This window comes from Rhinatrema bivittatum, chromosome 4 (assembly GCF_901001135.1).
Source record: "Rhinatrema bivittatum chromosome 4, aRhiBiv1.1, whole genome shotgun sequence".
In the NCBI taxonomy this organism is placed as follows: Eukaryota; Metazoa; Chordata; class Amphibia; order Gymnophiona; family Rhinatrematidae; genus Rhinatrema; species Rhinatrema bivittatum.
The window spans coordinates 108,553,548-108,576,643 of record NC_042618.1 but is presented as its reverse complement, the minus strand read 5'-3'; the positions used below and the strand labels follow the sequence as shown (position 1 = coordinate 108,576,643).

General features: G+C 44.5%; 2 protein-coding genes across 4 annotated transcripts in view; one reads left to right on the top strand and one right to left on the bottom strand.

The window, feature by feature from the left end:
- Positions 1-15,154, bottom strand: part of LRRC57 (leucine rich repeat containing 57) — a 37,400-nt gene extending 22,246 nt beyond the window's left edge. Inside the window, exons 1-2 of one of the 2 annotated variants that reach the window (XM_029598651.1) lie at positions 15,025-15,154; positions 7,834-8,007 (exon numbers count right to left, since the gene is read on the bottom strand). In XM_029598651.1, coding sequence (XP_029454511.1) covers positions 7,834-7,917 — 84 coding nt within the window. In that variant the 5' untranslated portion in view covers positions 7,918-8,007; positions 15,025-15,154. Of the gene's footprint in view, positions 1-7,833; positions 8,008-14,708; positions 14,846-15,024 lie in introns of those variants that run through there. The other variant, XM_029598652.1, reaches the window with a different exon arrangement.
- Positions 15,100-23,096, top strand: part of HAUS2 (HAUS augmin like complex subunit 2) — a 38,777-nt gene continuing 30,780 nt past the window's right edge. Inside the window, exons 1-4 of one of the 2 annotated variants that reach the window (XM_029598650.1) lie at positions 15,100-15,187; positions 15,306-15,577; positions 15,719-15,811; positions 18,501-18,570. In XM_029598650.1, the coding sequence (XP_029454510.1) occupies positions 15,488-15,577; positions 15,719-15,811; positions 18,501-18,570 (253 nt within the window). In that variant the 5' untranslated portion in view covers positions 15,100-15,187; positions 15,306-15,487. Of the gene's footprint in view, positions 15,188-15,227; positions 15,578-15,718; positions 15,812-18,500; positions 18,571-23,096 lie in introns of those variants that run through there. The other variant, XM_029598649.1, reaches the window with a different exon arrangement.

Below are 23,096 nucleotides of genomic sequence, written 5' to 3'. Positions count from 1 at the left end.
TGGTGCCCGGAGAAGTTAGCGCCTACCTTTGGGTAGGCGCTAATTTCTAAAAGTAAAATGTGCTGCTTGGCTGCACATTTTACTTACTGAATTGCACGGGAATACCTAATAGGGCCATCAACATGCATTTGCATGTTGCGGGCGCTATTAGGTTCGGGGGGGGGGGGGGGGCGGTTGGACGCGCGTTTTGGACGCGCTATTACCCCTTATTGAATAAGGGGTAAAGCTAGCGCGTCCAAAACATGCGTCCAAATGCCGGCTAACAGTACGCTCCGTCAGAGCGCACTGTACTGTATCGGCCCGAAAGGTAGGCCAAAACAATAGCTTCCTTCAGCCAACACACTATCATGCCCTTGGAGGCCTTGCATCCTTTTCTGGCACCTCCAAACAATACAAACAAATGAACCGACTGCCAAAAGCTTTTGGTGACCTTTAGATAATGCAACAGTATGTGACGCACATTCCAGAAATGGAGCTCTTTTGCTTCCAGCGACTCAGCAGACCAATTCAGAAAGGCAGGAGCTCCACCGTCTGATTCAGGTGAAATAAAGATACCACCTTAGGTAGGATGAGGGTACCGTGCGCAAAGTCACCCCTTTGTCTGAAGGCTTCAGAAATGATTCCCTACAAGACAAAGCCTGCATCTCAGAGATCCTGCTGAATGAACAAATCACCACCAAAATTACCACCTTCAGTGAGGTCCTTTAATAATGTGTTCCTCAACAGCTCACATGGAGGCCCACAAAGTAACCACAAGATCAAGTTTAAACTCCACACTGGACACAATCTGCGCACCGGCAGCCGCAGATGCCTGATCCCCTTTAAAAATCTTATAAAATCCGCATGTGAAGCCAACAACCTTTTCCCTGGAGTCTACCTCTGAGACACCCCAAGGCTGCCACCTGAACCCACTAAGAATTGTAAACTAAGCCCTTGGAAATCAAAGGCTCAGAGTATCCTTTTTGTCGCAAGCACTTGCTCTCAAAAGCCAAGCCGCTAGACAAAAGTGATCTGCCTGATCCGAGAAAATAGGATCTTGCCTTAACAGTTCCTACAAATTGTTGTTATTATGTGTGTTTTAGTGGATCCTTGGGTGCTGTGGAGATGACCACGCCCATGGGGAGGAGCCCCGTGAGGAGCCACAGCACTGGGCTAGACTCTATACACAAAACACCGGAATTGAACTCTTATTATACAGCTTGAAGATAGCCACCAGGTGGCAGTGGTGAGCTGTAGTCTCAGGGACCTCGGCAGAGGGAGCCCTTCTCTCCTAGGTGACATCAGGAGGTTCCGCAGCAAGGGTTACTGTGGATGAGACAGATGAGATATTAGAGTACTCACTCTGTGTTAGCTGTTATGGGTGCGATTCCACCAGGTAGTTGTCGTAGGTACAGGCACTGAGGCAGAAAGAGCAGGCCCTCGAGGAGCGAGTACCTGTTCCCTAAATGGCACCTGTTCTATTTTCAGAGGGCCCCCTAGGAGCGGGTACCCAAGTTAGTAGTAAAAACCCCGAAGGGCAGAAGGAGAGCTTCCTGCAGGCAGCAGGGAAGCGGCAGAGTAGCGCAGACAGGAACAGTTAGAGTCTATTCAAGCCTTTGCCAACTCAATGAGCTAGCAATCTTGAGAAGTAGATGTACCCGGATTGGCGTGACGTCAGATGAGGGAACGCCCTCGAGGTTCACGCCACTGGGCGTACTTAGACGAGGGTTGCGTGCACCCTAGTAGGTACCTGGGAGGAGCAATGGCATACGGCTGCACCATAGCCGTTCCGGGGACGCCAGAGAAGTCGGCTTGACGACACTGCGGTAGCCATCTTGCCCAGGTAAGTGGGAGGAGCCAAGATAGGGGTGCAACAAGTGGGGCAAAGCCATCGAAGACTGATGGATGCAACACAAATGAGTCAATCTCAGGGAAGTGTCTACTGCATGCTGAACCAGATCTGTGAACCATGGACAACGCAGCCCCACCAGCACCACCAGGCCCAGTTGTCTCTCAACACGCCTTACACACGCCCTATGAACAGCCAAGGAGGGAACACGTACAGCAGGATCCTTGTTGGCCATGGAAGAACCCAAGCGTCTATGACCTTGGCTCCGACCTATCATCTGGAGCTGAAGAAACTTGTTGCCTTGATGTTGCTTCTTGACGCCATCAGATCCAGACAGGGACTGCCCCAACGAGACTGGATAAAACCAAAGGCCTCCTTCAACAGCTCCCATTCACCCGGGTCCAACTGTTGCCTGCTGAGATAGTCCGCTTACATTTTCCACTCCCGAAACATGTGAAGCAGCTATCTCCTGCAAATGTCACTCCGCCATGGTAAAAAGGTCCTGGGCTTTTTGAGCACCGCACGACTCTTCATTCCCTCTTCCCTATTGATATAAACCACCATTGTTGCATTGTCCCAAAATACTCTGACTATTTGACCTTGGACTTGGGGAAGGAATTCCATTAACGCTCTGCACACTGCTCATGATTCCAAGTAGCTGAAAGACCAGGATGCTTCTACTGGTCACAGTCCTTGTGCCGTCCATTCTTGACAGACCACCCCCCCCCCCCCCCCAAATCCTTGAGGTTGGCATCCATGATCCCTATAACCCAGTCTGGAACCTCCAAGGCCCATCCCTTTCTCCAAATTGGACCAATACAGCCATCACTAGAGACTGGACCTAGAAGTACCCTGCAGTGGTAAAGGCCAATGAAACTCCTCCAACAATGGATCCCAGCACAACAGCAACACTCCCTGAAGAGGGCACATGTGGGCAAAAGCCCATGGCACCAAATTCAATGTAGATGCCACTGAATCCAGGACGTGAAGATAATCCTAAGCCCTTGTTTTTCATTAGAGAGACCTCATTTTCTATTGCTGCACCAGCTCTGTGGAATCTTATTCCTTTTGAACTCCGGTTCTTAGACAATTAAAAAAAAAAAAATTAAACATCTATTGAAAGAGTTCTTACTTCATAATGCCTTCTGTGTATTCTAGAGTTAAATAAGTGAGAGGATTCTCTTATCCTATGTGACAGATATAGTTGATAAGGATTGTAGTACTACATATTATTCAGATTACCTTAGGTAAGGTATTGGACATTATAGTTTCATAGAAACTAAAGGGATTTTTGTTTGTTAAGTTTGTGGTTGATAATATGTATGATATTTCATATTATTTATGTTTTTATTGTATATCGCCTAGGCCTGTTTGTGTTAGGTGATTAATACATTTTAATAAAATGAAAAAAAAAAAATTGGGCACTGGCATCTGCATAATCAGCACCACCTGGGATTGTAACTTCCAAATTCTCTCTGAGGCGAGATACACTCTGCCAAACTGAGTATCGAACTTTGCCCCCAAGTATTCCAGCATCTGGGTAGGGCCCAGGTGACTCCACCAAATTCACCACCCAGCTCAAGGACTACAACATATCCATCACTGTGCACACAGACTGCTGACATACCTCCTCCGAGTTCCCTCGAATAAGCCAGTCGTCCAGGTAAGTATGAGCTAGGATCCCCTCCCACCATCTCCATTCATCTTTGTGAATGAGCAAGGTGCAGTTGCCAAACCGAATGGGAGGGTCCAAAACTGGAAATGTTGCCCCAAAAACATAACACGAAGAAACCTTTGATGCTCTTTCCGAATGGGTATGTGCATATAGGCTTCCGTCAAGTCCAGTGAGGCCAGAAAAACTCCACTTGACAAACTGCCATTATCACCGTCCACCACATTTCATTATGGAAAAATGGGGAACTCGCAGTATTGTATTTCACCCTTTTCAAATCGAGGATGGGATGAAATGTTCCTTCCTTTTTTTTGGCACGACACAGTAAATAGAGTACCTCCACAACCATACTACCTGGCCACCACCGATACTATCATGCCAGCAACTGAAGGCGGCAATGTGTCCCAAATCGCCGCTTGCTTGCCTCGGGCACCACAATGAGACACCACGAAAGCTTCCATAATGGGGCAAAAAATTCTAAAAAGTGTAGCCATTCCTTATTACCTGTAGGACCCATTGGTCCAAGGGAATCCTGGTCCACTCTTCGTAAAACGGTGATAGAAGACCTTCCACCTCCATCACGAGAGAGTGTACCAGCCTGGCTTAACTGTGATGCCTTACTGCCGCAGCCCCCTGGCTGGAGCCCTGTCTGGGAAGTCTACAGGCGCCTCAAAAGGACTGCTGCCTACCAGTCCCTTGGTTCTCCCTCAAAGTCAGCTGAACCCTTATTGGGATGAAAACCACTGCACCTCCTGAAACCTGGAGGTGGAAAAGACTTCTTACCCTCCAGCAGCTTATTCCCTTTAGTCTCCCCAAAACCATCAACTGTTTCAGGTTCTCCCCAAACAATAATTTTCCTTCCTTTAAAAGGGAAGATTACAGAGCTGAGACTTGCACCACAAATCAGCTGACTAATTCCACAACCACAGCATTGCACCGACACCACCATGACTGTATTCCTGGCCGAAGTCCAGATCAAGTCATAAAGCGTGTCAGCCACATATGCAATCCCAGCCTCCACCCAAGCTGCCTGGCTATTAACCCCAGCGTCTGCTGAAGACTTCTCCTGAAGTCTTCTTCTTCTGGACCCAGCATATACAGGCCCTCTGCAGACGATTTCCAAAGATTGTCGCACACAGGCTCAATGCCAAGACTTCAAACAGCCACTCCCAGAAGAATTTCTAGTTTACAGTCATGTGCATCCTTTAATGCTACCAAACCTGCAACCAGAATGGTCGTCTTCTTAGTGACCGCAAAGACCGACGCATCCACCTTCAGCAATAGCAGCTGCTGCAGAATATCCTCTGTGAGGGGATACAACTTTGCTATAGCTCTAGCCACCTTGAGGCTCACCTCTGGGAAGTCCCATTCCTGGTTCACCAGCTTCTTGACCCTCTTAGGGAGATGAAAGGCTTTCGGTGGGCCCCTGAGTCCGACCAACACTGGATCCATCTCTTCATTATCCGATTCCTCCGGGACCACCTTAATACCTAGTTCCTTCAGAACACTGGAAATAAAGGGCCTCAACGCCTCCTTATGGAACAGATGAATCACCCGTAGGTCATCTCCCTCCATTATCGGAACCTCTTCCAGATCAGCTATGCCCTTATCCCCATCCTGATCGACATTTAGATCTACTGGGTCATCCCAATCCATCCCCGAAACAGCCCCAAGACCATCTTCCGGGTCATCCAGGTCCCAATTATCCGAGCCGCCAGGCCCTTCAGGATGGTCCAGGCCCAGCCAGCGAAGGAGGTCCCCTGAACCCCTGGCCAAGGAGTCCCTCGGCCTCTTTGCAGCAGGATGAACGGCTGACTGAAATGCCTTTTATAGCCAGTGCTTTTCCTGGTTAAAAAGGTCTTATGCATAAGCAAGACAAATTGTGAGGAAAGCTCCATGTCATTCTCTCCCCTATCTAGTCCTGGGGGAATTCTGCGCTACTGTGTAGTGCTGAATTTGCACAGAATTGCCAAATGAGACCCTGGCATGTGGAAACGGAGCGTGCAACGATGAAGGCCCCTTCGTGCCACGGGATGCACTCCACTCACAGCGAAGGGGTGTGTGTGTGTGTGTGTGTAGGGGAGGGGGAGAGAGAGCAAGGAGTTCATAGAGCGAGCAGGGGAGGTGAGATGCTTGAATGTGGGTGCCAGAGAGGGGGAGCCTTTATGAGGAGATTGTGAAGGAGTGTGTATGTGTGTGAGAGATTGGGAGCTCATGTGTATGAAAAAGGGATCGTATGTAGGTGAGGGTACTAGCCTGTGTGAAGGGATTGTGTATGTGCGAGACAGAGCCTGTGTGAAGGGGTGCATGACAGAGACACAGGTAGCCTGTTTGAGGGTGTATGCGTGAGAGAGCTTGTATGGGTGTGAATGCAAGAGAGAGGGACCCTGTATGAGGGGATGTGTGTGTGTGCGCAAGAGAGAGTGAGGGAGCCTGTATGAGCATGTGTGTATGTGTACTAGAGAGAGGGAGCACGTGTGAGAGAGGGAGGGACAGAGGAAGCCTGTGTGAGGGGCAGTACTGAGAACGGGGTCAAACTCTGGGTGTGGCGATAGAGTGGAAGGGGCTGAGCCTAGAGGTGAAGGGGAGAGATACTGGCAGGTAAAGGAGTTGGGGCCTGAGAGGGCAAAATGGCCAGGGGAGTAGGGAGAGCGAGTGGGACGCTCTTACAGTGAATTTCTAGGGAAATTCTGCTCAAAATATTTAAAATTCTGCATCTCCAAGTAATAACTTTTTTCTGTATTAATTTAAAATGTAATTACTTAAAGACTGTCATGTAAATTGTGTTATTTTGAACAACAAAGTTTTTGTGCGCAGAATTCCCCCAGGAGTATCCCTATCCAGCCCAGAGCTTGCATCTCCTCCCCCCCCCCCCCCAAACGGGATCGCTGGAGACAACGGGGGAGGAGAGTCCATCACCTTCCGAGCTGTAGCCCTTCTCCTGGCTGACAGGCTGTTTAAGCAAATAGTATTGATCCTGACAGGTCTTTGGGAACCTGTGGCTCTTCTACCAGCCTCGTTTCCCCCCAGAGGGCTCCTCCCCTCCAGAAACGAATCGCAGCATAGCGCTGCTGCCCCGAACAAGCTTCCCTGCACTGGGAAACCGCTGTCGGCGCCATCTTATCTCCACACGGCTGGGCCTGCTGCAGAAAAACAGAAGCCACGGGACTGTGGATGTGGGAGAGGAAAGGAACACAGGCCAACGCAGCATCCGGCTCCCTGAGCAGCCCAAAGCGTGAACAGAGGAGCTTCACTGCGCCCTTCCCCAGCCAGGGCCTGCCCCGATGATCAAACCAGGAACAGCCTGAACAGCTGCTGCCGAAAGAAAAATGTAACTTTTTTCCTTTAAAAAAACAGCAGCTACAGCAAAGGAAGAAATTCAAGTAAAAAAGGGAATACTTTCCTGCTGCTAGCAACAGCTCTGGGAAGGAGCCTTCAAGGATAAGAGGGAACCAGGACCTCTGGCTGTCAGACACCTGGATCTGCTGTGGATCAAAGATGCCCAAGGGAAATCAACCCCCCCCCCCCCCCCCCCAGCCTGAGGGATGGCCCACAAAGGAACATAACACCTCAGGGAGTGTCTTCTAACTTCTCTTCTTCTGTCCCTTCTTTCTTTCTTAATTGCAGGTTTGCACCTCTACCATCTGCTGGAGACAGAGAAATATTGAGGGACTGCAGGTGGCACTCTCGGATATGTAGCAGTACTTCAAAGTTTTTAATTCTCTGCCTCCATCTGCTGGTTGGGATGCAAACCCCACTTTGTCTGGACCGATCCGGGGTACGGACAGGAAAATAAACGTAATATCTTGCAAATTTTTTTCCAGCGTACATTTATTGCATGTGAACAGGCTGCACATCTAGAAATCCAAATTCTTTCCTCACAGTGCCCTGGGACATGGTGTTACCTAAACAACTGTAAACCAACTCACATCACATGGGAGCAAGAGAAGCACTGAGCCAGCAGCTTGAATGCATTCCCATTTTGGTGGGAAGGGCAACGGCTGCCTCCCCACCCTGCCAAACACACACACACACACACACACACACACACACACTGATGAACACAAATGCAGGCCTCCCATTTAACCCCCTGTTCCAGCAGCTATCACAAGAAATTAGTCTCAGCCGCACCAAGCTAGAAATAGGATAAACATGATAAAGTAACAGTTCAGGAAGCCACGAGGGACATGCATATCCCACACCCATCTCTCCTTTTCTACTTCTCTTCTAAAGAAGCACACCATGAGAACAATTGTACCTTCTCTTTAAACACAGCAGAAAAATTGCATAACTTTGGGCAGAGCCCCTCCCTCAAGTGCAGTGAGGTATTTACCTCTGATAGCCCCTTTCCGGTCAGCTGGAACACCCCTGTTTTCTGGGCTGTCTCCAAGTGAGCTTTCAAGGCGGTGTTCCCCATCCTGCTCCTTCTCTGCAGCTCTCTGGTCTGGCTGCCAAGTAGTATGTCATTCACTCCCCAGCGGACCTGCTCAGTACAGTCTTCCTGCTCCTTAATATAAACACAAATGTATCCATTATACCTGCAGCTTAGAGATCCTTCCTCTCTTATTAGAATGGTTTGTGTGGGCAGATTCTAGCTTGCATACACCTCCTAATGCATTCATTTCCCAGCTATATCATGTAGATCTTACTCAGCAATCAGATTACCTACAATTTAAGAAGCATTAGCCTCTCCTGCCCGGATGATGAATGCAGCCCTAATGGTATTGGGGTTGGGAAGGATGTAATCAGGTCAAACAGAAGGACAAGCTGTCCCAGTTCTACACCACCAGAACCCAGATCTCCTCACTTATTGTTTTAGAGTAATCAAAGGTGAGGACTGTGGCCAAGAGATGAGCCTGCATGTGGCACTGCCTTGTGCAGTCAATCATAGCCCTACACCAGCAATGATGACAGAACTAAAGAAAGAATAATTAAAACTAGTAAACCTCTCTCAACTCATATACACACATGCTTTTACTCTCTAGTAAAAAATCACCTAAATGTGCCAGCTGTTGCTACATCAGCTCAGGGCATGACATAAGCTACAAGTACCTCGGGAAAAATGTGCTCTAAGGGTAACAGCAGAAAGGTACTCAAAGAGCAATCAAGCTTGTCTGACTGACAGCTGGGAACCACCCCTCAGCTACAGCAGTGCAGGCAGACCAAGTCAGCCGCATCCTTATTGGTGAACATATATTTCTTAGGTTAAGACATTTCTTTTGCAACTTGATTGATTCTGCTGGGTAACTTTAAACAAATCCCTTTTCTTCCCTATGCTTATTTACAGAACAGTTTCTCTTCTGAAGCCCATGCACAGATGCCCTCCCAACTTTTCCATTCCCCAGTCTCCTGTGAAAATCCTTTAAGCCTCGTGTGTGATTTCGGGGAGCACCTTTTACCATGGGCTTTGCACCAGTTTTTAAAGGGGAATTTCCAGCCATCGCTGCAAGATGAAGTACCTGCAGAGATTTGCAGCTGCTTTATCTGTGGATGCTTTTATTTTTTTTCCCCACACAAAACAGGCAGATTTGAAAATGTATTTCTATTAAATGCATGAATCTCTTCCTATATAAACTAACATTTTCAACGTGTATATACCTTGCATTTATTTAAACAGCAGTTTTCATGGGGGAGGCAGTTTTGAAAAATCATTTACCCAGGTAAATTGGTCATCGGAAGATTGTCCACTCCTTACCTGGCCAAAAATACATATGGAGGATCAAGAACGCATGCACTTTCAGAGTGGTCAGCATGCTCAGGTCAGGGGTAGGAAATAATCCACGAAGACCAGTTGGAGAATTCCTATATGGTTCACCTCCTACTTTAATAAAAAGGTTACAAAAGCAAGGCACTGGGCCCTTATAGATCTGAATCGTGGGAACTCACTTGCGGCTCGGTGCTGTTCCTGGATCAATTCAGTATTTACCATGCAGGAGCTGTATAGGATCTTTCCAGTAGCGGGCCTTACGTACCAACCTTTTGTGGGTGAAGGGCAACTATTTTATCCAGTACTACATAAAGGCATAGTTGAGTTTGCAAATACTAACCATTGCCTGAGAAGTGTTATGGGTAGGGAATGCTGATCCACATACAATTAAATAGCCCAGAAGTACCTCTGAGCCAGCTAAGGAATCTAGGAGTGAGGTAGGATACATAGCTAACAATGAGTGCCCATATTTCAGTGACAACTCAATTTTAAATTGAGCAAATGTTGATTATTTACCAACTGTGGCCATATCTGTCCCCAAAGATCTTGCTATAATAGCCAAAACTAGATTACTGTAATGTGGTTTAGTGAACAAATATGGTCGCATCATTCCTTTAGTTAGAGAATCTACCCCGGTTACCTGTTTGTCACATTCAGTTTAAAAGTTTTAGTTTAGTTTTTTGAGCCTCATATAGAAGTCATAAGAACATAAGAAACTGCCATGCTGGGTCAGACCAAGGGTCCATCAAGCCCAGCATCCTGTTTCCAACAGAGGCCAAACCAGGCCACAAGAACCTGGCAATTACCCAAACACTAAGAAGATCCCATGCTACTGATCCAATTAATAGCAAAGGCCACTCCCTAAGTAAACTTGATTAATAGCAGTTAATGGATTTCTCCTCCAAGAACTTATCCAAGCCTTTTTTAAACACAGCTATACTAACTGCATTAACCACACCCTCTGGCAACAAATTCCAGAGTTTAATTGTGCACTGAGTGAAAAATAATTTTCTCCAATTAGTCTTAAATGTGCTACTTGCTAACTTCATGGAGTGCCACCTAGTCCTTCTATTATCCAAAAGTGTAAATAACCATTTCACATCTACTCGTTCAAGACCTCTCATGATCTCAAAGACCTCTATCATATTCCCTCTCAGCCATCTCTTCTCCAAGCTGAACAGCACTAACTTCTTCAGCCATTCCTCATAGGGAAGCTGTTACATCCCCTTTATCATTTTGGTCGCCCTTCTCTGTACCTTCTCCATCGCAACTATATCTTTTTTGAGATGAGGCGACCAGAACTGTACACAGTATTCAAGGTGCGGTCTCACCATGGAGCGATACTGAGGCATTATGACATTTTCCATTTTGTTAACCATTCCCTTAATAATTCCTAACATTGCTTTTTTGACTGCTGCAGCACACTGAGCCGACATTTCAAAGTATTATCCACTATGATGCCTAGATCTTTTTCCTGGGTGGTAGCTCCTAATATGGCACCTAACATCATGTAACTACAGCGCCTTGCACTTGTCCACATTAAATTTCATCTGCCATTTGGATACCCAATCTTCCAGTCACGCAATGAATCACAATCTGTTTGTGATTTAACTACTCTGAATAATTTTGTATCATCTGCAAATTTGATAACCTCACTCATCGTATTCTTTCCAGATCATTTATAAATATATTGAAAAGCACCGAAGTACAGATCCCTGAGGCACTCTACGGTTACCCTTTTCCACTGAGATAATTGATCATTTAGTCCTACTCTGTTTCCTGTCTTTTAACCAGTTTGTAATCCATGAAAGGACATCACCTCCTATCCCATGACTTTTTAGTTTGCTTAGAAGCCTCTCAAGAGGGACTTTGTCAAATGCCTTCTGAAAATCCAAATACACTACATCTACCAGTTCACCTTTATCCACATGTTTATTAATCCCTTCAAAAGAATTAAGCAGATTTGTGAGGCAAGACTTGCCTTGGGTAAATCCATGCTGTGTTCCATTAACCATGTCTTTCTATATGTTCTGTGATTTTGAGCTTTAGAATAGTTTCTACTATTTTCCCGGCACTGAAGTCAGGCTCACTGATCTATAGTTTCCCAGATTGCCCCTGGAGCCCTTTTTGAATATTGGTGTTACATTGGCCACCCTCCAGTCTTCATATCTCTTAATGCCCCACTGTCCTTTGAAGTCCTTTTGCTTCTCCCAAAAGGGTCTTTTAAGACTCCCCTACACCTTCAGAGTTATGACTAGAGTTAACCAGACACACTTTGTTTAGCTATCTATCTCCACTACTGTGGATTGTACTACCAGTAGATATTTAGGAAGAATGTAAAGGACTGGTTATTTTCTCAGACCTTTAAAAAGATTGACTGTAATTATTATTTTATTCTGGTCTTAAGGGTACACCCTTTAAGGTGTTGATTACTAAAAGTGGATTTTATGATTTTATACATTTGTTTGTATGACTTAGAATAAATGATGTTATGTAAAATATCTACAATACCTGAACATAACTCACCTTCACTTACTAATGAAAAGGCATCAATTAAATAAAATAAAATTTCCTTGTAAACTACTAGATTTAAATACTTAAGACAATGACCAAGTTATGCAATAATTGGACAGGAAGCTTTTATAGAAACCAGAGTAAGACTCAGTGGAATTTCCTCCCAAGGCTGCTGTATATTTATTCATTTTGCATGTGTTTGTTACAAACATATTCCACCAAACCTTACAAATATAATAAACTAAAAATAAATACCATATCATTAACGAGAAAACGATACATGGCTTTGATAGTAAGATATCCACAATTTGGAAGACAAGAAAAACAAATAATATGAGAAAAGATATAAGGAAAAGGTAGAATACCAGCAGCTTCTCTTACTAACCTAAAAACCATTGCCCCACACCCATGTTCCAAACTTAAAGCTCCATGCTATGTTGGACCCTCTGATGTACTAGGATGAATATCACTCTCAGAATATGATTCTATAAGAGGCAGCTTCTCCCCTCAGCCCAGGATCGTCACTGCGATTACTACTAACGTGTTTCTCCGAATATAAGACAGGTCTTATATTATTTTTAGCTCCGAAAAAAAGGTTAGGACTTATTTTCAGGGGATGTCATTTTTTTTCCCATGAACCTTTTGGGTTGGCCTTTGTTTATCAGCCCACCGAGGGAAATAGTTTTCCCACGATTCGGGACGATTTTATTTTGGCTGCCCCCCCCCTGAAACGATATCCGAAACCCGCCCCAACCTTCCAATTTAATTAATTGCAACCACCCCACCCTCCCGATCCACCCCCCCCCCCCCCCCCAAAACTTGCCGAAATTCCCTGCTGGTCCAGTGGGGGTCCCGGGAGCAATCTCCTGCTCTTGGGCCGTCAGCTGCCAGTAATCAAAATGACACCGATGGCCCTTTGCCCTTACCGTGTGACAGGGGCTATCGGTGCCATTGGCCGGCCTCTGTCACATGGTAGGAGCAATGGACGGCTGGCGTGGCATGCGTAGAGTTGGTGCGGAGGGGTCCTACGACGCTGGCCAACAAGCTTTATGCAAGGGCACTGTTGGCGCATCTCCTGATACCAGATACTTCATCGGGCTGTGGGAGCACTTTGGCAGGGTGACCCACCTGGCTCTTGCTCTTCTTAGCACTGAATGGGCCGAGGGAGGAGGCCCTCCGAGTTTCTTCCAGCCAATCCGTGTTGGGCCCCAGGAATGACTGGGCTGAGTGGCGCTCCACTGCTGGGGCATAGGACCTGGTGCCCTCCTTCCACAATCCGACAATCTTCTGGGCCCAGGGCAACATCTAACCGCAGTCTCTGCAAGAGGACTGGTTGTGCTCCTGGCCCAGGGAAAGGTAACAATAATTATGTCCGTCCGTGATGGACATAATCTTGCCACACTGATAGTACTTGAAGCCCAGCGACTTCGGGGCCATGCTTGCACTGAAAAGTGATTATGGTTTTGAAAAATAATCGAAGATGAGGAGAGTAGCTCCACGTGCAGCCTGCAGCGTTGCGCAGGAATAGGATGCGCAGTCACACAGAGCCAAAGCTCTGTGATCTTTGAACAGCTCCGCTCAGAGGACATCTCAGACAGAATGGCTAATTCAGCCTGCTTATCAATGGGAAAATATGTCTGTGACACTCCAGGACCACAGTTGACTATCTCTGGTCTAGAGCAAGGCTTCTCAACGCAGCTCAAGGGGCACACCTAGCTAGTCAGATTTTCAGGATATCCATAATGAATATGCATAAGAGCTGCACGCATTTCTTCCATTGTATGCAACTTTATGACATGCATATTCACTGTAACAGTGCATGCAAATCTACCTCATACATATTCATTCAGGATATCTTGAAAATCAGGCCTGTTTATAGCTCTTAAGGAGCAGAGTTTGCCATCCTTGGCATAGGGAGATGAACAATCAGCTGGAAAAGAGGGGTGATATTACCTCTATAGAAGTTTTTGGTGGAACCACATTTGGAGTACTTTTCACAATTCAGGAGGTACACCTTCAAAAGGATATAAACTGAACAGAGTCAGTCCAGAGGGCAGCTACTAAAATGGTCAATAGCTTTCATAATAAAACATATGGGGACAAAGATCTAAACATGTATATCCTGTAGGAAATAAGATAAAAGGGAAACAATAGAAATAGAAACATTTAAATACCTCCAAGGAATAATTGTACAGGAGGTGGCCTCTTTCAATGGAAAGAAGGCTCTGGAACAAGATGTCAAGATATCAGAATCCAAGAGAACATGAGACAAGCACAGGGGATTTTGGAGGACCAGCAAATAACTACAAAGCTGAAGAGTAGTAGTAGATGGGAAGTCTGCATGGTCATTATCTATCATGTTCTATGCCTTTTTGATCTTCTCTTCAAAAGTTCTCATGCAGACCTGATTTCAAAACTGGCTGCCAGACCATGAACACAAAAGATGGCTTAAGGGCTTTATTGATGTGCTCTCAACTATAAAACTCATTAAACACACTAGAGCTGTACAATTTATGGTAAACTATAAACAAGACGCGTGGAAATTTCATGATGCCTAGTTTCCTTCTTTGACCTCAAGCATTAGTGACAAGGTAGATTTCAAAATGCTCAATGAGGTCACAATGTGCTTTGACCTCATCGAGATTTCAACTGAACTGGCTTGTTCTCCTCTATAGGAAAACAAAAAAAAACAAAAACAAGAAATACAACTCCGAACTAAAGGAGCCTATAATCCGCAAATGTGTGGATAAAAAAAAACAAAACAAAAAACAAACGCACTAATGTTAAAATCCTCATGTACCCCGCCTGATAATTTAATGTGCATAGGCCATCAAATAAAAACGTTATTCGGGGATACACATATAGACATTTTTATTTGCCTACTTTCTTAAAGGGAAAAAAAAACTTATTGCATTGCTCTAAGTGTCGAAGGCTCACTGGGTCCTCTAATACCTATGCCACAAACTTGAATAAAAATGGGTCCCCACCTCCCGATAGCCACGATGCTCCTATAAGACCCTCTATCTCTTAAGTAGTTTTAGTCGGTTAGAAAGGTTGGAGGCTTCGGCTTGCAGGGTTATCGGCCCAGAGACTGATGGAGGGAGGGAGACCGAGATCTCATGGTGTCAGAAGGACCGTCTGACCCGTCCAAGAATGGACTCGCCACATACGTAGCTCTATCACTCCTGCAGGAGTCACCAAGCAGGACCCGGCCGATCATAGCGACGGAGCCCGCAGGCGCGCCCCGGTGGCCGTGCGCTGTGCTACTGGACCCCAGGCGGCTCGTGCCCGTTGTGCGCTCACCTGGCGGCTGCTGGGGCTGCAGTTACTACAGCTCGGGAGCGCGGGTGTGGCTGGGACAACTCGCTTGTCACGAGAGGAACATGAAATATACGCCTTCCGGTGAATAGGCTCCGATTCCTTTCCCGAAACATAGAAACAGGGACTCTCGGGAACAAGCTCTTAAGTACGTAACTCGCCACACTCAACATGGCGAACAGATTCAACTTCGTGGTGCGGCCCCGTCGCATTCGATATGACGAACTATCCTGTTTTTCACCTCTTTTTCCAACTTCTCTTCGTAGGCGCCGGACTATTTCTGCTAGGTTGTGCAAAATGGTTGCTAGAGCCCGATGAAACGTCATCAAGGCGCGACGGGAGGAACTGGTCGGGAGTTGTTTTTAGCTTGAGCGGTAAATTCGGAAGCGGAGACGGCGCAGTTCAGGGGTTTGTTCTACGAAACTTTGAACTAGCGTTGTACTGTCTCATGGCGTCGTCTAACCCTTGGGATCCTGTGCAGCCGACCGGAGCAGCCATGATTATAGCGAAGTGTTTGGAATCTGAAGTTCTGAACCAGGTAAACGCAGGAGCGAGGTGATCTGTGTTTCTTTTCCTGCAAGGAGGCTTGATGTGTGTCTATTGGGAACGATCGTACATCCGGCCCGTTCGTTTTGTATTGTAGCCGTCAATGATGCTGTCACTTTTGTCTCACTAACAGAAAGCGCTGAATTTAAGCCGCAGAGAGTATCCTTGTTTTGTGCGGGTTGCAGAGGTGGAGCGGATAGCTGATATCAAAGCGGAAATCAATCAGGTGCAGTGTTGCCTACAATCTTGTTTATTTATGGTACCTTCATCTTTTATAGGCTTCTATGCACGAACCCTATCGCGTGTAGGGACCTATAAATTAATCTCCTGTATTCAGTACAGAGGAAGTATTTGCAGTTTATAGCAATTTAGTTAATACTAAAAACCTTTAAAGCAGTAGCATTCAAAGTGAAGGGACGGTGATTGTAGTAGGCATTTGTGATAACTAAACATAAAAAAAAACCTATTGGGTATAGATGTGCTTTTGGTTCTGAGGTGTTTTGGCTTCAGAGCCTTAGAAGCTTCTTAGCCTTAGAAGCCAACTAGTAGTTGGCTTCTAAGGCTAAGATAAAATATAAGGTCTGGGTCGTGAGCTAAGTATAGTCCTTTCTTGGCGGTTTGGCTGAGATTCAGAATCTGTGTATTCTGGAGATTAATGCTGTGCCACATAATCCCACTGAGCACATAAAACTATTTTGACCTTGGCTACTCAACAATGAGTTTTTGTGAATCAAAATTTACAGGCAAACCTCTCTTTTCATAATTTCCAAAACAGGTTGTATTTTACTGTTTGTTTATGGGAGAATTAATACTCTTTATGTTGCTTGTATTCTAATATGTGTCTGGTGTTCAAAATGAAACGGGGTAAAGAAACAAATATAACATTTCATATTTTGATGTGCTGCAGTGGCTAATACTGATTTGCACAGCTGACCCTGGGGGGAGGGGGTGCCGAGCCCAGGGCAAATCAATCAGAATGGGTCTCCTTTGCAATTTAATGGAGGTCCTTGAGGTTGAAGAACAGGATGCTCTCATCAACATCTGATAGCCAGCATTCCCTTTCTCTCTGTCTGCTTATCCCCCACAACCCAGCAATATCCCCTTTACTGCCTCTCACCACCCCAAGGCTAGATGGGCAGGGGATACAGTGTACAAACTTTCTCTCCCTCCATAATTCATTTGTTTTCTCTCCCTTCTCCCTAGTTATGAGCACCATCACTCTTCCTCCTTCCCTGCCATCCTCCCCAGTCTCCAGCTAGTGCCCTCCCACCCCCCAAAGACCCCAATCTCCCTATAAGACTCCAGTAAGCACTCTTCTCTTTTTCCCCAGCCAAACCTCCCAGGCACTTATTTGACTGCTCCGAGGTTCCTGTGTCTTCTGACTCATAATGGCCGTTAACAGTGTCCCCCCTCCTTGAGTCCTTGCTGCTTTACCTCTGGCAGCTGATCTCAGGCCTGAGGACTCTGGAAGGGGGAGGCAATGAACAGCATGGGATGATGACATGCTGGCTCACGTTTCTCTCTTTTTTTGACCCAGACCTGAGCACACCAGGAATGCTGACACTCTGCACCAGCTAATGATGCCACCTCTTTTTTTTTTTGGAAGGCAGAGATGGCATTGGCTGTCTGTGGCATGGGGCTCCCCCAAATTGCAGGGCCTGTGGAAATTGCCCAGATTTCCTCTTTCCACCTCTCTCCCCCCCCCCCCCCCCCCCAAAGATGTCCCTGCAGCCTTGCTTATCTGAAAAGTGTTAGCCTGTTTCTTAAAGGGAAGCTAGCCTTTGAGATCATTACATCTATCTATTTCTTACTCACACCCTCTATAATTTTTGAACCATTCATCCAATTTTACAGCAACCACAATACTTTGCTTCAATTTCAGATTTGTGCCCAGTGACACCCTCCCCCTCAGCTCACATTTTCCATGTTTCTTTGATGCTCTTCGCACTTAGAATCCTTTTTTATTGCCTATAGGAAAACAGGCCAGTTCAGCTCCGCTGAAATCTCAGGGAAGTCAGAGCACATTGTGATATCACGCAGCATTTTTAAAGCTGGCCTGCCATTGGTTAGTGCCTGTGGCCATGAGCTGACTCTGTCTTGCCTTGTTTCCAAATGGGAAAAACGATCTCTAATATTTATTGATTTACTTATACACAGAAATTCACATAACAAATGTCATCACAAGCATGTGCCTACTTTTACATCAAAAAAGGAAATTGGGCATGAAATGTTCACTTATCTCCTTGTTTATGTACAAGTGAGACATCAAAGCACACAAAAAATAGTTTTCTATAGGATTGGAAAATTTTCTGGAAACTTGGGTGTTGAGCCAAAGTTAAAAAAAAAATCTCTGATTAGCTATTACTTTATTTTCCTTTTTTTTTTTTTCTTCATCCTCGTTTTTGTCTGGGATATTCTGTGTGCTTATTTTGCCTTTTTTTTTTCTTTTTAAATCAACTTTTGGTCCTATCCCTAGACTTTCTCCACCTTTCCCTTCTATCCCCACCAACTTCACCTCGTCCCTGGCCAGTCTGTCACAGCCACGGATGCCTACAAAACCAACTAGTCTCCAACCTGCCCACAGCAGCAGCTCCTGTCAAAATTGGCAGCAGCTTCTGCCCCAACTGAGCCTGGTCCTTCCTTTCAGAGCCATCGATGGTCGCTCGCTGCCTATCTGAGCTTGGCTCCTCCTCTTACCGCTGACTGCGGTGGCTCCTCTCCTACTCGGCTCTTCTTCCAGTTGCAGGCACCAAATGCCAAATATTAGACACCTGGGTGACCTGCTGTCTTGGATTTTTCTAGCCTTGGTTTTGTTACCTTAGGGATATCGAGTAGGGAGGAAAGAATTATCAACTTTACTGTACTTCATAAGTGAATTAAAATGTCTGGGGGGGGGGGGGTCCTCTCTGTTGCAGAAGAGTCTAGAAATTGAACTTCTACAACTGGAGAAGGAAACAGCAGACATTGCTCATCCTCTCTTCCTGAGTAAGTAAATTATATTGCAAGAAATAAATGGTAAGAAATTTGGTTTTCATTTTATTTTTTGGTTTTTAGTAGTGCCAAGCCTATCTTATGATTTTCAACTATTTCTATTTTATTTATTTATTTGATAACTTTTTTTTTTTAAACCGATATTAGTGGGGACATCATATCGGTTTACATCATAACTAAAGAGTGGAAAATACAATGAACGGGGGGTGGGGGGGGCTCACATAGGAACAAGAGAACAGCAACGAAAAGAGAGGAACAACAAGAGGGCTGCTCAAGAGAGCTGTTAAACAATAACATGATAGGGTGGCAACTGTGCCCAAGAAAAATTTGTACAAGGTTCAGAGAGTACTAGGTTCAGGACTTGTCTGCTCACATAGTTTACAAATACTGATTTTCTTTTTTTCTTTTTTTTAATTTACTTGTTGGCGCGCATAGTCAGACATGCTCAAACAAGATTCACAGAGTCGGTACCTACATATAGTCAGCAAAATATATAAAATACTTAATGAGCAAATAATTCAGACTTAGTAGTGACAACATTTAAAAACACAACCATCATAAGACTAAAAGAAAATCCCTCCCAAATAAATGACCACCATAAAACTATATGGAGAAGAACGCTGGGCTTTAGATAAAAGTAGATTGGAATAGTCAAGTTTTTACTTATGAAAATGAAGATCGTCATTAATCAAATGACACTCTCACATGGGAGAGAGGGTTCTGTAGTTTGGGGGCCAACATATGAGAGCCTTTTCAACATGACCTCCAGCTTTCTTTCAAATGGGGAAGCTGGAGAAAAGCTTCATTAGCTGATCTCAAGACTGTCTTATCGAGAATATAAAGTAAAAGACAAGGAAACTGTCCAGGCCTGTGTAGCATCGGATTCTTATTGTATCTGGGACAAGACTGAGAGCCAGCGTAGCACAGTTAAAACAGGTCTAACGTGGTCACAAAGGCAAAGGTCATGTATTTCACTAGGTGAACAAGTTTGGCAGAATTGAAGTCTCTGAATCTCACATGATCTGCAGTTCACAGTGGGTTATGTAAAAACATCCATAATAAAATGACTCAAAACATACAAAAACAGTAGATACAATCACAACATGATCAATCCATCCTTGTTCCATCTGAAATAACTTATACCACTAGACAAAAGCTGGTCAAATATTTATCCTTCTAATTCAAATGCCTGTTTGAAAAAAAATAAGTCTTAAGATGTTTCTTAAATATGACCTTTAATATCGCGCAAAAACACCGGGCGAGAATTCCAAAGATCTGGCCTTGCAGCTGAAAATGCCATCTCATGAGCTTCTGTCAAATGCAGTAAATTAGGTGAAACTACCTCAAGAAGGCCTTGATTACTGGAATAAAATGCACAAGAGGACCGGTAAATCCTTAAGACACTGCTAACATATACTAGAGCCTCATTATTAAGGACTTTATGTACAATAATAGCAATCTTAATTAAATGTTATTCGCCATGATAGGGAACCAATGCAGTGTTTGTAGGACAGAAGTTATATCACTGGTGAAGACTCTGTGCAGAATGCAGCTGATAATCTGAAGACCCTGGATGGTTCTCACTGGTAGGCCATTATGAACAGAACTGCAATAGTCCATACCAGACAACACCAAAGACTGTCTGTCTGAAAATCCACAGTTTGTAGAAATGGCTTCAAACTGTGCAGAAGACGCAGAAGATTAGATTGAGATGCACTGCCATCTTTCCCAGATATTTTTCCTGTTGCTTCTCCCATATTTCTGCTTTTCTTAGCTTGTGTCCCACCCCTGTTCTAACATATGCATGCACTTGTACAACTGTTTCTACCATTACAGCATATAGACATCACTGAATAGTAATATCCAAATCTGTGACATTGCCACTTTTATTAGATCATCATAAAAATATAATGGCAGAAAAAGACAATATGGCCCATCCAGTCTGCCCATCCTTCCAATTAATTTAGCATTATAGTTCTCATCACTTCCTTGAGAGATCCCCTGTATTTATCCCATGTTTTCTTGAATTCAGATACTATTTTTATCTCCACCATTTCCACTGGGAGGCTGTTCCACACAACCACCATTCTCTCTGTAAAGAAATATTTCCTAAGGTTGCCCCTCCTCTCATGACCCCTCCTTTCTATTGAAAAAGGCTCACTTCCTGTGTATGGAAACCTTTGAGATATTTGAATGTCTTTATCATATCTTCCCTATCTTGCCTTTCCTCTAGGGTGTACGTGTTTAGAACTTTAAGTCTATCCCCCATGTGATTTAGGATGAAGAACCCTGACCATTTTAGTAGCCGCCCTCTGGACCGACTCCATTCTGTTTATATCCTTTGGAAGGTGCGGTCTCCAGAGTTGTACACAGTATTCCAAGTGAGGTCTCACCAGGGACCTATACAGGGGCAATATCACCTCCCTCTTTCTGCTGACCATTCCTCTCCCTATACAGCCGACCATTTTTCTGGTTTTTACTGTTTTATTTACCTGTTTGGCCAACTTAAGATCATCAGATACAATTACCCCCTGATCCTGCTCTTCCTTTGTGCTCAGAAGAAATTCATCTCCAATACTAAAACCTTTCCCAACAGCCCATCCATTATGTCTCTCACAAAAATGTTGAACAGAACAGATCCAAGGACTGATCCCTGAGGAACACCGCTAGTAGCCCCCTCCTCTGAGAAAACTCCATTTACCACTACCTTTTGTTGCCACCCAGTCAGTCACTCTAGGAACCATACCAAGGGCACACAATTGATTTACTTATTTATTTTTAATTTACTGTTTATAGAACAAGACCAAAACACTCCAAAAGTAAGTAAAACTGTGTTACTACAATCATTTAAGATATTTTCATCCCCCCCCTCCCCACCTTGAGTCAAGCTGGGTTCAAGTATCATCTGTAAGGGATCTTGTAATCATTTTCCACAATTTAGTAACATTGATCCCAAGCCGCTTCTTCTAATGAGGCACCAAAGTCCCCCTCCCAGGCCAGGACAAATCTTGGTTTAGACTGCAATCCTCCAATCAGTAAGGTGTATATTTTGGATATTATCTTACTTATTCCATCTGCTCTCACACAGTAACCTTCAAACATTGTTGTATTCATTTGAAGAGCCTTTACAATACCCCTAAAATAAACAAAAGATGCTAATTCATATAAGGGAATCTTTTTACGTAAAAACAAGCAGATACTCCTACCATCCCTCACCTGTTCCAATCGCTCAGTTCCCAAGGTTATCCATTGTGTTGCTATCCCCACAGAATTCCCCGGTGGGAAGTCCCTGTAAATAAAAATGAGGTACGGTGCTAGCAATATTTATCCCTAACCAAGCCTTTTATATTTTTATAAAAGGCCACACTTTCAGCATCGTATCAGGAACAGCAATCTGAATAGTCTGAAATACGTAACAAACTCTGGGAAGGAGGTACATTTTGACTATATGAATTTGCCCAACCAAGACAAGAACATAAGAAATTGCCATGCTGGGTCAGACCGAGGGTCCATCAAGCCCAGCATCCTGTTTCCAACAAAGGCCAAACCAGGCCACAAGAACCTGGCAATTACCCAAACACTAAGAAGATCCCATGCCACTGATGCAATTAATAGCAGTGGCTATTCCCTAAGTAAACTTGATTAATAGCCATTAATGAATTTCTCCTCCAAGAAATTATCCAAACCTTTTTTGAACCCAGCTACACTAACTGCACTAACCACATCCTCTGGCAACAAATTCCAGAGCTTTATTGTGCGTTGAGTGAAAAATAATTTTCTCCAATTAGTCTTAAATGTTGTATTTGCTAACTTCATGGAATGACCCTAGTCCTTCTATTATTCAAAAGTGTAAATAACCGAGTCACATCTACTCGTTCAAGACCTCTCATGATCTTAAAGACCTCTATCATATCCCCCCTCAGCCGTCTCTTCTCCAAGCTGAACAGCCGTAACCTCTTCAGTCTTTCCTTATAGGGGAGCTGTTCCATCCCCTTTATCATTTTGATTGCCCTTCTCTGTACCTTCTCCATTGCAACTATATCTTTTTTGAGATGCGGCGACCAGAATTGTACACGGTATTCAAGGTGTGGTCTCACCATGGAGCAATACAGAGGCATTATGACATTTTCCATTTTGTTAACCATTCCCTTCCTAATAATTCCCAACATTCTGTTTGCTTTTTTGAATGCTGCAGCACACTGAGCCGACAATTTTAAAGTATTATCCACTATGATGCCTAGCTCCTTTTCCTGGGTGGTAGCTCCTAATATGGAACCTAACATTGTGTAACTACAGCAAGGGTTATTTTTCCCTTGCACTTGTCCACATTAAATTTCATCTGCCATTTGGATGCCCAATTTTCCAGTCTTGCAAGGTCCTCCTGTAATGTATCACAGTCTGCTTGTGATTTAACCACTCTGAATAATTTTGTATCATCCGCAAATTTGATAACCTCATTCATTGTATTCATTTCCAGATCATTTATATATATATATATATATTGAAAAGCACCGGTCCAA